The 15,459-nt window shown below is 42.4% G+C and overlaps 1 protein-coding gene and 1 pseudogene across 1 annotated transcript; one reads left to right on the forward strand and one right to left on the reverse strand.

Annotated features, from left to right (window-relative positions):
- The first annotated feature begins 2,200 nt into the window (after window positions 1-2,200).
- Window positions 2,201-8,404, forward strand: LOC111970832 (MOB-like protein phocein; annotated as a pseudogene).
- A 164-nt stretch (window positions 8,405-8,568) lies between these two features.
- Window positions 8,569-14,713, reverse strand: LOC111971047 (protein boule-like). Its single transcript, XM_023997854.2, has 10 exons — window positions 14,525-14,713; window positions 13,822-13,913; window positions 13,628-13,682; window positions 13,136-13,211; window positions 12,527-12,687; window positions 12,137-12,220; window positions 11,772-11,819; window positions 11,539-11,667; window positions 11,177-11,281; window positions 8,569-11,037 (listed from the first exon to the last, which is right to left on the reverse strand). Exons 1-10 carry the CDS (start codon window positions 14,711-14,713, stop codon window positions 10,879-10,881), a joined length of 1,098 nt encoding a protein of 365 aa, XP_023853622.1. The 3' UTR covers window positions 8,569-10,878.
- Between the last annotated feature and the right edge of the window lie 746 nt (window positions 14,714-15,459).

A 15,459-nucleotide genomic window follows, 5' to 3' on the forward strand; every position in this document is an offset into this window, starting at 1 on the left:
ACGTATAGACCATCCAAACACTACGCGTAATAGAACCATCACAACACTACGGTATAGGACCATCCACCCTACGGTATACAACCTGCACAACATCGGTATAGGCAACACACTACAGGAAGAACATACACACTACGGTATAGAACCATCACAACACGTACAGTATAGAACCATCACAACACTACGGGTATAGAACCATCCCAACACTACGGTATACGAAACCATCACAACTACTACGCTAATAGGACCATCACAAACACTACGGTTAGGACCATCACACACTACAGTATAGAACCATCACCAACACTACCGGTATAGGACCATCACAAACACTACGGTATGGACATCACAACACTACGGTATAGGACCATACCACAAACACTCAGTATAGGAACATCACACACACTACGGTAATAGAACCGATCAACACTACAGTATAGAACATCACAACACTACGGTATAGACTCCCACTACTATAACATCAGACAACACTACGCGTATAGCGACCATCAACACACTACGGTATAGGACCATCACAACCACTACAGTATAGAACCATCACAACACTACGGATAGACCATCACAACACTACGGTAAGGAACCATCACAACACTACGTAAGGACCGAACTAGGACCATCACAACACTACGGTATAGAACCATCACAACACTACAGTATAGAAACCATCACAACACTACGGTATAGAACCATCACAACACTACGGGTATAGAACCATCACAACACTACGGTATAGGACCATCACAACACTACGTAAGGACCATCATAACACTACGTATAAACCATGATCACAACACTACGGTAAGGACCACTCACAACACTACGTATAGAACCATCACAACACTACAGTATAGAACCATCACAACACTACGGTATAGAACCATCACAACACTACGGTATAGAACCATCACAACAACTACGGTATAGGACCATTCATCAACACTACGGTATAGAACCATCACAACACTACGGTATAGAACCATCACAACACTACAGTTAGAACCATCACAACACTACGTATAGAACCATCACAACACTAACGTATAGAACCATCACAACACTACGGTATAGGGAACCATCACAACACTACGGTATAGGACCATCACAACACTACAGTATAGGAACCATCACAACACTACGGTATAGAACCATCACAACACGTACGGTATAGAACCATTCACAACACTACGGTATAGGACCATCACAACACTACGGTATAGAACGCATCACAACACTTACGTATAGGAACCATCAAACACTACGGTATAGGACCATCACAACCACTACAGTATAGAACCATCACAACACTACGGTATAGAACCATCACAACCACTACGGTATAGAACCATCACAACACACGAATATAGAACCATCACAACACTTACGGTATAAGAACCATCACAAACTACGTATAGGACCATCACAAACACTACGTATAGAACCATCACAACACTACGGTATAGACCATCACAACACTACGTATAGAACCATACAAACACTACGGTATATAACCATCACAACACTACGGTAAGACCATCACAAAACTACGGTATAGGACCATCACAACACTACAGTGATAGAACCATCACAAACACCTACGGTATAGACCATCACAACACTACAGTATAGAACCAGTCACAAACACTACGGTATAAGAACCAGCACAACACTACGGTATAGGACCATCACAACACTACGGTATAGGACCATCACAACCACAGCGTACTAGAACCATCACAACACTACGGGGTATAGAACCATCACAACACACGTATAGACCATCACAACACTACGGTATAAACCATCACAACACTACAGGTATAGAAACCATCACAACACTACGGTATAGGAACATCACAAACACTACGGGAAAGGACCATCACAACACTACGGTATAGAACCATCACAACACTACGGATAGACCATCACAACACTGCGGTATAGAACCATCACAACACTACGGTATAAACCATCACAACACTACAGTACAGAACCATCACAACACTACGGTATAGGACCATCACAACACTACCGTATAGAACCAACGGAAACCGTTCACTCCAAACGGAAAACGTTTTGCAACGAAAACGAGAGTTTCTATGGAGAAAATCAAGTAGGTCCCTCCCCGTTTCGTTCCGTTTGTTTCCGTTTAGTTCCAAGAGTAAACGGTAAACATATATATACACGTACACACTACATTGACACTCCCACACACATTCACATACACTACATACGCTAACACACATAGCTAACACACACACGCACACAGAGACCGACACAACACAAACACAAACTCTACACTGATAATTTGCTGCTGGTGCTCTGTTCTTTATTTTACTCTTATTATCGATCCTGATGTCTAGTCACTTTACCCTGCCTTCGTGTACATATCTACCTCAGATACCTCGTACCTCTGCATATTGATCTGGCACTGGTACTCCGTGTGTATATACTGTAGTTCCATTGTTGTGTATTTTATTTATTCCTCTTGTGCTACTTTATTTTTAAATTCTGTGTCGTTGGAAGGGCTCGTAAGCAAGCATTCCATGGTGAAGTCTACACCAGTTGTATTCGGCCCATGTGACAAATACAATTAGATGTTATATTATTTGATTAAATTGTTTATTTTTCTAAAACGTTTTTCCAACAGAATCCGACTAATGAATACACCCCTGAAAGTTCAATCAAATCCGCAATTTAATGTTTTACTGTACGAAGATAGGCTACTTGCACCGCGATCTGACACTTCCTCCAGCTTTGGCAACATCCGGATTCCAGTCGAGATGGTCATGGCGGAGGGTGCAGCTGTTATGAGGAGGAATCGACCAGGGACTAAAGAAAAGGTACAATATTTTAGCAACATGGTTTAATTTTAGTGTGTTCAATGCTCATGTCTTGCATTTTTTACTTGGGCACATTTGTATCCTTTCCTTGACGGCCCGTTTGTCAGCTGCTAACGTTAGCTTACTTAACTAGCTAATGTTGCTAGTTAGCGAGGCTACATACAGCCAGCTGGCTAGCCAGTCAAAGTCAGGAGCTATAAGATATGTGTAGGTAACAGCTATCAAACGATGCCTTTTGTATTGTCAATTGTCTGAAGTTATCTGAAAATTGAATCTACAGGTAACTATCTATAGCTAACTACCTCGCCCTTAATCATGACTCTCGGTGCCATTAGATTACACATAAATCACTGGATGAAGGCTTCTTCTGTAGGTGGGGGTTTTGGTAAGAGCCGCGACACTCGGTCTGAACATTAACACGGATAGGATAGTTTGCAGTACGATTTTGGAAACATAACGATCTTATCTTTCATATCGAAGAGAAATAATGTAAAAAAAAAAACAACAACAAACATGTTAAATTTATACACATCTTTAAAAGGTTAGTGTACCACATGGACATATTTCCATTTTACAACGCTTGTTAAGGTCTCTATACCTGTGCTAATTAGCTATCTCTGCGTCTCCYAACAACTGTGTGTAAACTGAAGACAGACCACAAACATGTCACTGAAAAAATACTGTCCACTGCAACTGTGTTAACAGGTTAAACCAGTGGAGGCTGGTGGGAGGACCTCATTGGAATGGCATAATGACATTCCAGCCATTACAATGAGCCCTTCCTATAGCTCCTCCCACCAGCCTTCACTGGTGTACAGTAAGCGGTATTTTGCATTTGTGAAATTATTTTGATGTGACATGATCGTAGAGGGATTTATGTTTCTAGAACTGTACCACAATTGTGAATTGATTCATGTTTAGATGGAGTATTTAGCTTCCAGAGCCAATTCGTCCTTTAAACAGAACATGTAAGGTCCTTGGACTATAAGGTGTAATGTTAGGCTCCTTTAGTCCAATATTGGGCTAGTAGCTACCTAGTAATTTACCAGACACAGATAAGCTAGCTGGCGAGGTCTTTTTGTCAGCTGAATCAGTGCAGTTAGTTTGCCCAGCTGAGTTTCTTGTGTATGCCCACAGGACTTCTACAACTGGCCCGATGAGTCATTCGAGGAGATGGACAGCACACTGGCTGTGCAGCAGGTGGGAGTCAGATGTCTCTGTTTTAATGTTTGAAATATCTTCCTGTTTGAGTCATTTGAATATGATGACACCATGGTTAATTGAAGAAGTCTAATCAGGCATTCTACTAGCTACGTAGCTAGGGTTGATCTGTATGGGCAGTTCTCTGTTACATTCTCCAGTATGGTTTGAGCAGTTGCATATAGCCAAAATATCAGAGAAACTGAAATCTTTCAAGTGTAGACAACAATCAGACTGCTATTCTGCCATTTGAGTTGCTGAYGTAGAATGGCRTAGTTATTTAATACAGTTCTGTTCTGCTTCTAAAGTCTGTGGTTCTTCTCAGTACATCCAACAGAACATCCGTACAGACTGCTCCAACACGGACAAGATCCTGGAGCCCCCAGAGGGTCAGGATGAAGGGGTCTGGAAGTACGAACACCTCAGGTAGTGGCTGCTGTTTACCACTTAGAAGAAAGTCATGTGAACATCCAAAATGTGTACTGGTGCTGAAAACACATCCTTCTTTTAACATTTGGTCTTGTCTCGTGTCCTCCGTTTTTAGGCAGTTCTGTTTGGAGCTGAACGGACTTGCTGTGAAACTACAGGTATGCTCTTACGATTGACCAGCAGGACTGGCAATTCCAGTCCTCGAGGGCCTGATTGGTGACACAGTTTTGCTCCAGCCCCAGCTAACACACCTGACTCCAATAATCACCTAATCATGATCTTCAGTTTAGAATGCCATTTGATTAATCAGCTGTGTTTGCTAGGGAAGGAGAAGAAGTGTGACACCAATCAGGCCCCTGAGGACTGGAGTTGCCCAGGCCTGTGACATASCGCTTCAGGAAGATCATGTTGAACATCCATTCTTCTCACACTGTGTTTGTTGGAGTGGTAACGTCCAGTAAGTCTGTTACTAACATGTACTCTCTGTTCACAGGGAGAATGCCACCCAGACACATGCACCCAGATGACGGCAACAGAGCAGTGGATCTTCCTCTGTGCTGCACACAAGACTCCCAAAGAGGTAAGGTCCTCTCTGCCCAGAGCATTTGTAGAGGCAGATCCCTCATCCAGTTCCTACCCCCTTTCCCTGATATCAGAATAGAATACTAATATAAACCAGTTACACTTTTATCCAAAGCCTCTTAGTGACTTAGTCATGCTTGCATAKATTTTTTACCAACTGAGCCGCACAGGACTACAAGATAGTTGTCCTCTGGCACCGAACATTCACCATGCCAGAACTAATAACACCATTATAGTCATCATTGTATCYTGGCTGGTACTCAAGCCTGTTGTTGTGTTTGCTGTCTCCTGCAGTGTCCAGCCATCGACTACACCAGACACACTCTGGACGGCGCCGCCTGCCTCCTCAACAGTAACAAGTAAACCAAGTATTCCCTAGCAGGTAACACTGTTTACCGTGTTCCTATGTCTCCTGTGACTTTAACTTTCTCATTAACCCCAGCACCCTTCACACACAAATCACAATTGTTTTTTTATTTAACACCATTTCATCCAGTTGATCATTCGCATCGTACTGATTTATGCAGCGACATACATTTGCTGTAAGCGTTGTAATGAAGCTGCTGTCTATAGATTGTGAACTGATTTGGTCTCTGTTCTATGGTAGAGTGAGCATTAAAGAGTCCTCAGTAGGGAAACTGGGTTCAGTTTGTCGACGGATCTACAGGATATTCTCCCACGCTTACTTCCACCATCGTCAGATCTTTGACAAGTATGAGGTAAGCATTTTCTATGACTGTCTTTATTCCTGTGAATAGTGAATTGTAATTACACATGTACATATGTATTAAAGCACTAACCCAACACAGCCCTACGGCTGGGATTCCATCTGATCCCGCGCTGTCGGATGTTCCAGCGGCTGACGAGATCACATTCACGGTTAACGCTGCATGTCGGCTCAATGGGAAATGACCTTTACATGTTAAGCGTGCTACAATGCGTGATCAGATTGAACCCATCCTAACTCTTACCCCCAACAGGTTTCACATAGATTCAGCTGTGATTGTGATGATACTTGTTACATTGTACTTAATATAATTTGACTCTGGTGTATTGGTTACCAGTGATACAGCTTTCAACTAGCATTGGATTTAGAAATGTTGTTGTGATTTTATATAGGAAAAGTCAAGCGAATGCTCTGCCCTCTCCAGAACGAGACGTTCCTGTGCCATCGGTTCACGCGCTTCGTGATGAAGTACAACCTGATGTCCAAGGACAACTGATCGTACCATCAGGGAGGATGAGACTAACCCTAACGAAGCAGAGGGCGAGAACGACGCCTGAGGACTGGATCTGAGAGGATCTGCTACACCCTGCCAAACTATTTCAAACACATGGCTGTCACACACACACACACCCACAACCACACAATACTCTCAAAAGCACACTAAAATCAAATTTTTAAGTAGAATATTTTCAATATTGTATGAACATCCTAATTTAATTTAGCTTGTATGTTTCAGAGAACAAGACATTGTTTGGTTAAATGACTAACCAATACACACTGTGGCCAGTTAATTAGGTACACCCTCTAGTACGGTCAGACCCGCTTTGCCACCAAAACAGCCTGATTCTTCGGGCTGGATTCTACAAGGTGTCGGAACGTTCACAATGGATGTCGGTCCATGCAGACGGGACGGCATCACGCAGTAGCTGCAGATTGGAGGCGGTACATGATGCTGCGAACAGCCCGGTCTACTCATCCCAAAGATGCTCTCTCTATTGGGTTTGGTCAGCAACAATGTTCAGATACGCTGTGGCGTTCGATCGTTGCTAAATTGGTATCAAGGGACCTAACGTGTGCCAGGAAAATGTTCCCCACACCAGTACCTACGCCACCAGCCTGTACCGTTGACACCAGGTAGGATGGGTCAACGCACTCGTGCTGCTTACTCCAACACTGACTGTCGTCAGCATGAACCGGGAACCGGGATTCGTCAGACCAGGCAAGGTTTTTCCACTCCTCAATTGTCCAGTGTTGGTAATTGCGTTCCCACTAGTGCTTCTTCTTTGTTTTAGTTGATAGGAGGGAACCCCGTGTGGGTCGTCTGCTACAAAGCCAATCCGTGACGAGGATCGACTAGTTGTGCGTTCCGAAATGCCGTTCTGCACACCACTGTTGTACTGTGCCGTTATTTGCCAGTTAGTGGCCAGCCTGTTAGCTTGCATGATTCTTGCCCTTCTCCTTCGACTCTCATCAACGAGCTGTTTTCACCCACAGGACTGCCACTGACTGGATGTTTTTTGCTTGTCGCACCATTCGCGGTAAACTCTAGACACTGTCGTGTGTGAAAATCCCAGGAGGCCGGCCCTTTCGGAGATACTGGATCTGGCGCACCTAGCAGACGATCATACCACCGCTCAAAGTCACTTAGGTCGCTAGTTTTACACATTCTAGCATTCAATCAAACAGTTACTGAATGGCTCGATGCCTGTCTGCCTGCTTTATAGAGCAAGCCACAGCACGTGACTCACTGTCTTAGGAGCGAATCATTTTGGTGAACAGGGTGGGTACCTGATAAACTGAGACACTCATGGCTAGTTACTTTATCATGTGCTTTCTGTTTGGTCCTTAGGCAGCGTTTACACAGGCAACCAAATTCTTATGGGCAAAATAATTGCTCTGCTTGGTAAAAGACCAATTGGTGGCAAAAGATCATAATTGGACTGCTGTTAAACGCAGCCTTTGTTGTGTTCTAGGTGTCAGGACTCTAGTCTAATATAGAGCTACAAGTTAATATAACAGGTATTTAATAAACAGCCTACATTATACAGGTTATATAACAGGTATTTAATAGTCCAATATTTCTGACTATACTGTTATAGCACCACGTCAGTCTTCCATCCTAGATTAAGGAAGTGGTGATTAATGATTAATTGAAGACTAGTGGAAGTGAAGCTGATCCTATGATCGGCCTGGGTTAGGGTTTGACGGGGAAGCTTCAACCAGAGCCAAAACTGCACAATTGCTGCAGGATAGCCTGTTTACTGGGCCAGAGTTCCTACATCTTTGACATTACACGAAGACTGCTTTCTTAATACTTGTTTTATAGAAGGGGACGCGGGGTTTTTTATGTTATGCCATTTAGGGCACAATCTCTCACTGTATTTATTTAAAAGAAAGGAATTTGATGTTTTATCAGTGAATATTAATTAATGACAGCTACTCAGAAATGCCTTAGGTTTTTCAAAGCACAAGTATGTCTCATTCACTTTCTATATTGTGATGAACTATTACTCAGCAACACAACAACGATGTGTTTTGACTGTGTTGCATTTTGTCCCTGGTGGATATCCATTCACTGTTTCTTATTAAATATCAGATATATTTACAATCGAGTGCCATGTGTATTCCTATTGTACATTTGTGACCTGTAGTCTTCACATTTTCACAGTAGTGCAATGTTTTTCAAACAGGCTTCCATTTCATCAGTAAGGTTTTTTAATAAAGGGTTGTTTCCCTGGGCTCAATGACACACGGACTATCCATCCTGCTCAACGGTTCAAACTTTATTCTTACGAACAAGACCCACTTCTGAACAATTTAGGTGTGTCAACACAGTCTTAAACATTTCCCCCAATATTCGGAAAGAACAAGGCACAATGTAACGTGCAGAAGAACATCAACATCCAAATGTTAGCTAGTGTTCAGAACTATATACAAAACATACAACATGCACTGATGTTAAAACAAAATCCTAACTGGAAGGTCAAGACAACTTAGCCTCATTTATAAAAAGGGTAGACGAAGGGAGCACATCTTGACTCTAAAAACAATATTTGACATTTTCTAAAGGCTGTACTTTGGAGCAAAGCATAGTTGATCTGCCCTCAAATTGAGTAATGGGATTACAGGAGGTAGAGGAAGGAAGAAATGGGGAGGTGGAATTCCTCAACTGAACTTCAAACGTTTAACATTGTAATAAATAGTTAAACATTTATGTTTTAAAAGGCAAGACACATTGACTTGACAATGTGGTGCTATGAAAATATGTAAAGAGTAAAACATGTTTATTAAAAATTGAACATTTTGAGAAATTACAGGCATGCTTGGAATACAACAAAATACTTTTCCTAAAATGATCTAATTTCAAATCAAACTTTGATTCTGTTTTTTAGTAACTGACCAAATCAAATTTACCTAAAGTTTATTTTAATGTTAATTTAACAGAACGTGGGAGCACTTATTTATGAAATTCTTCTGTCATTTTGTTTTCTTCTGGCATTGACTTTCACTATGATCAAAATTCTCAACAAGAAAACAAGTATGTTTCAGAGCAAAACGGCATAACTTTTCAATTGTGAACCGTCGTGGAAAATTCTAGATGTTTCTACCCTGATTATATATATTTTTTTTTACAGGGAAGATCATGAAATGAAAGTGAATAGCAGTTCACACAAAACAAAATAGACACCTCATAGTATATGCTATTCATATAATTATTCAAAAAATAGGCCTACATGAAATATTGATGCCATAAATTCTTTAGTTAAACCTCAACTCTGACACCCATAGCTTTATCAGTTATAGAATACAATTTATAAAACGTTTTTTTTTTTTTTACAGAATACATGCATAACCAATGAGGGAGCAGACCAAGACAGGATGCAGGAAATAAAAAGAACCAAACCGTGTAAACCTGAGTGGACCATGGGTGACTCATGACTGAACCAAGGGTGATTGAAGTTGATGAAGATGAGGCGAATCATTTACAGGCAGGAAAGAATGGCAAAAAAAAGAGCTGACTTTGTTGACCTTCCAATCTTGAAATGTCCCAGCCGTCACACAAAGCCGATGTGAGACCATGTGAATCTGTTTGACTGATGTTCATTGTACTTTATTTGTGGTCCCAGTCCTGTGGACAGAGTTATTTTGATGTTACCCCTCACCTGAAGGGCACATCGTTTTTAGAGACTCACAATCACAGCAAAATCTATATGAAACCGCTCTCGAAAACATGAGATACATAAAAATGCGTAAAATAATCTCCTGTTTATGTATTTTTTCATCCAGTTGGAGAATTATGTAACGATTAACCCTCTAGGATCTATTGCCCTCTTCTGTGACAGCAGCCTAATTATTTTTTAAATACATTTTCCAACATGTATTGCAGTCACATTAAAAAGACAGTAATCTTGACTATTCTAATACCATTGAGATAAAACATGCTCAATAGCAGATGAGACTTTTAACCAATATTGGCAATAATCTCCGTTAGACTTTTTTTTGCTTTGCGTTAATAGCTAATTTGAAAAACAAAACTTGTGATTGGCCAATAGGCATAACATAAAGCAGTACCAGGAAATAGTTCCCTTTTGCTTCTATACTCTGAACGGTTACATGGCAAAAGTTTGACACAGATGCCAATGGAGAACATTCTTGTTACAAAAGATCGTTTAGCTTAACTTTAAGCTCAATCATGCATTAGGTTAGTTATGAAAACAGTTAAACAGTACAATACAGTACCAAGAGCTAGTTATCCTCCCTGAGTTGTGGAAAAAACACCAGAGAAAACTATGCACTTTTTCACAGTCCGGAAGTGATAGAACGAGCACTTACATCATAGTGCTTACAGTACTTTTTGTAGCTAAATGATAGAATATTACATACAATTATACTACAAAGATAAAAAATGGAACATTCAGCGAGCACATAGTTGTCTGGACTGAATAATATAATGCGGGTGAAGGGTTGGAGGAGACAGGGTCATGGAGAGATTGAGAAGCGCGTGGAGAGATTGAGAAGTAGGTCTTTCTGCCTAAGGAGATGGGCGTTTCATTGGCTGAAAGGAAACGTGGATGACCTCTACTAGAGTGGTTCGGTGGCGGGCGGAGGGGAGGGGTCAGTGGTGATTTCTGGGCGGTACTCCTTGCGCAGGTGGGCGTAGTGCGGGTTGCGGCCGTACCTGGGCTTCAGGGTGACCGGCGAGGAGGGGTAACCTCGCCTCATGGCGTGGAACTTCTGTTCCTAGATGGGGAACGTAACAGACACGACACATGACAATCCTTCAACAGTCATTCATCACAACAGACCAATAAAGATGATTCTCTAGCATGCATTATRATATGATGTCATAATAAGTTTATACTGGCATTATAACTGGTACCTTTCCTGGTTCTTGCTGTATCATCACAGGTGTCATCCCCCCTGGACTTTGTGGGTAGTATAACGTGTGATTGTAGGCTGGTTGCACCATGTGGTCAATGAACTGCTGCTGTGGTAAAACAAGTAAGCACTGAGTACGGTTTTATACATCAACTGTCACCTAATGCTAACYCTATGAAGTAGCATATGGGAAATAGTACACTGACCGAGGGAACTACAAAATGGTTGTGTTCAGTAGGTCGTACTGTGGCAAAACATTTTGAAACAGTCAATACAAATGTGCCTTTCTTATTGGACCAAGGTAGTTTTTTTTCTCTCAGTTTTGAGCGTAATGAACAGGACTCAGGTCAGGATGTTATCAACCTCTTGGATGGGGGCCTCTATGAGGGGCATGGCAGGCTGGACACAGCCCCCGTCGRTGGGCTGRTCCATGGGCTGGTACAGGAGCTCAGAGGGCTGCATGTACAACACTGGGCTGGAGGGCACTGGAGACTGACATACACACACAATTAGTTGACATTTAGAATCCACCTTGCCTCTGATAAAAACCCACTCACAAACATAGAGGTGAAGAGCAAAGAAGCCCATCTCCTTACCTGAGGAACGTTCCATTGCAGTGAACTAGGGTGACACTGTGTAGGGGCCTGAAGGACACAGAGTATAGGAAACAGATCAGTACCCAGGAATACACCAGCTTTCTCCTGGAATAACACCTCAATAGCATTACATTCTGGAACCTGACTTGGCTGTCAGTGGCTGAGGTACCAGTATTTACAATGGATGTCTTATGATGCTGTACTGGTGACTACAGTTAGCCTGGTCCCAGATCTGTTTGTGCTGTCTTGCCAACTCCTATGGTCATGGACATCATTGCCTATAGAACACAAACAGATCTGGGATCAGGCTGGTCAGCTGAGCTGTAATGMTGGTGGTGAGACGGTCCAGGACAGTCTGCTCTGACCTGGTAGTGATGGTAGGCCGGCTGCTGGTAGATGGGTGGAGGCTGGTGGGTCAGCATGACTGGAGAGCCAGGCACTGAGCGGGACTACAAGGACATAGACGCACATGTAATATGCGGGACACCAGCCATGTAAGAAATAACATGTATCTTTACGCCAAAAAAGCAAATGTACAATAACTTAAGATTTTATCAAAAGCAATGCATTGTATAAAATGACTAAAACACTGTAGTATGTCATGTCTGTTTCCTGGATGAAACATGATCGATAGTCTCTATGATTCTCACATGTTGCTGTGTAATCAAATCAAATTGTCATGTAGAATGCACATTTCATTCACCACCAGGGAAAATGTGGCATGAGCACATGGCTGAGTGAAGGATAGGACTRACAGGCCAGTGGTAGGGAGCGGAGGGGCTCATCTCTGGGGTGTGGAAGTAAGCCACTCCGTTGTGGTAGGTGTAGGGGTACCCCGTAGAGGTGGTGAGGTACATGGTTCCACAGGGGGTGGACATCATGGCAGGAGTATGGCTGGACACAGAGAAGCTGTTTGCTGAGTGGAGGAGGAAGGAGGCACAAGTCAACCACCAGGTTATGTACAAAGGCAAATGTTATCGACACTCAATKCCAGGTGATGATTCAGCATTTTAAAGCCAACAAGTGCAAGAGCACATTAGTCCCCACCCACCACGATCAAGATAAGACAATATATGGTATGATAGTTAAAATGTTCAATGATGCATTACAAACGTGTTGAAAAAGTTATTTCCACCACTATGTAATKCTACTGCTTCAGCTGTCACTCATCTACAGCATGGTAAGACAACCCTGTTCCTGAGGTGCTGCAGGATTCTGTTCAATCTAGGCACCACACCTGACCAAATTAGCTAATTGATCAGTTCAGTGACTGCCTAAATTCAACACACCTGGTCTTCCAGGTCGGTTAAAGCACTTCAGGACCAGGGTGACCTACCCCTGCTCTACGGCGCTCTGTTACTTACGGTGACCTCCCACTTGTTGCTTGCGGACGGCCTGGCCGATGTTGAGCCTCTTGTCCCGGAAGCACAGTCTGTCAGCCTGGGGATGTGGTGGTGGCAGAGGGACAGGGGGTATCCGGTACAGATRGAGACAGATCACTTTACACTGAACATTTACTACCCATGACCATGACTTTACTGGTGATGGACTGAGCTAGATCTAATGTGAATTTGAGCTGCTGTCCGCCAGAAGGAGATATAAGGTTTGTATTGTTTCTATCCCATATCTCTACAGTATATTGGCTCTAAAAAAAGGTGCCATCTAGCACCTAAAAGGGTTCTTCGACTATCCTCATAGGGGAACCGTTTTGGATTCCATGTGGAACCCTTTCCACAGAGGGTTCTACATGTAACCCAAAATGATTATACCTGGAACCAAAAAGGGTTCTCCTATGGGGACAGTCGAAGAACCGTTTTGGAACCGTTTTGTCAAAGAGTGTACTTTTAGTTACTCACATCATGAAGGATTCTCTCTGTATCCTCCTGCGTCTCAAAGGTAACAAAGCCATATCTGTGGGATGGACACAAACACAAGGCAATGATACAGTGTCCCTGGATTACATTTCCATTGCCATACCTTATTTAATAAACATCATTGCAGGTGTCATCCAGTCTGTGGGGCAGAACATCTACAGTTTAACTGAACTCACCCTTTTGACACCCCAGCACGGTCAATCACTATCTTCACCTCCTTCACTGCTCCATGCTGGGAGAAGAAGCGTCTCAGGTCGCTCTCATTGGTCTACACACAAAAAGAACACYCCATTTTTATGCTCCAGTAACATGCAGCAGCAGCAAAAAGGTAAAGTTAGGTCGCAAAACACAAAACCAGGAGGCCCTATTTTWAATTTTTATTTATCCGTTATTTTACCAGGTAAGTTGACTGAGAAGACGTTCTCATTTACAGCAACGACCTGGGGAATAGTTACAGGGGAGAGGAGGGGGATGAATGAGACAATTGAAAAACTGGGGATTATTAGGTGACTGTGGATGGTTTGAGGCCAGATTTGGAATTTAGCCAGGACACCGGGGTTAACACCCCTACTCTTACAACAAGTGCCATGGGATCTTTAATGACCTCAGAGAGTCAGGACACCCGTTTAACATCCCATCCAAAAGACAGCACCCTACACAGGGCAGTGTCCCCAATCACTGCCCTAGGGAATTGGGATATTTTTTAGACCAGAGGAAAGAGTGCCTCCTACTGGCCCTCCAACACCACTTCCAGCAGCAGCTGGTCTCCCATCCAGGGACTGACCAGGACCAACCCTYCTTAGCTTCAGAAGCAAGCCAGCAGTGATATGCAGGGTGGTATGCTGCTGGCATGAAAGTAAAGAAAGAGACAAAATTKACCTTGAAATCAATGCCTCCCACAAAGATGCGGTTAGGGATGATGGTGCCAAAGCGGGGGGCATGGTGAGAGGGAGAGGTGTTGTTGCTGAGGTCTTGAGACACTGGAGTAGGAGGAGGAGAGGGAGTGCTGGTCTGCGTGCAGATTGAGATGACCTTGAAACAGAACAAGAGCGTCACTGGATTGGCCATCCTCACCAATGCTGAGAAATTCTGATAATGTAGCAAAAGTTAACTATTTTACAAAGCAATATTATTTGATATCTTTAAGACAAAAGATATGTTGTAAGCCTTTGATCTTTCAAAACAAACTGTCTCTACAACTGTATTCTTGGGGCCAACTGCACCTTGAAAAGAGGTTGTCTTTGTAGATGCACTTTTGTTTTGTCTAGAGCTGGGAATAACTAGCCAACCCTGAGTGACCTTTTGCTTTTTAAAGCCTATAATATGGCTCACAGAAATGCATGAGAAACTGCACAATGCTAGGCTAAGGTTTAGGAGAGAATTTAGCTAGTTAGCTAGCTACTAGCTAACAAGAATCAGCCAACACATTTTCGATCAGGAGAAACATGAAAGATCAATCACCATTTACCAATAAACGAGTTACAACATAACTTACTCTGGTTTGGAATACATTATATATATCAAGCGACATATAACTGAACAGAAATAACGCTAGTTAACATAGCCAGCTAGATAAATTAGCTAAACTAAATACCTTGCTAACTTTATGCACTGGAAGCTAACATTAGTGATKGCTAGACAATTATCGTTAGCATTCAAGAGTGACATTTTAACTTACTGGCTTATTAACATTAATTTATATAATTGTAGTATTGGCAACCCACATTGTTACATGAATCACAATTAAATATACCGACACAATCAAACGTAACACTTATCTGTTTAGCTACTTTGCTAGCTAGCAGATGTAACGT

This window comes from Salvelinus sp. IW2-2015, linkage group LG12, assembly GCF_002910315.2.
Source record: "Salvelinus sp. IW2-2015 linkage group LG12, ASM291031v2, whole genome shotgun sequence".
Taxonomy (NCBI): domain Eukaryota; kingdom Metazoa; phylum Chordata; class Actinopteri; order Salmoniformes; family Salmonidae; genus Salvelinus; species Salvelinus sp. IW2-2015.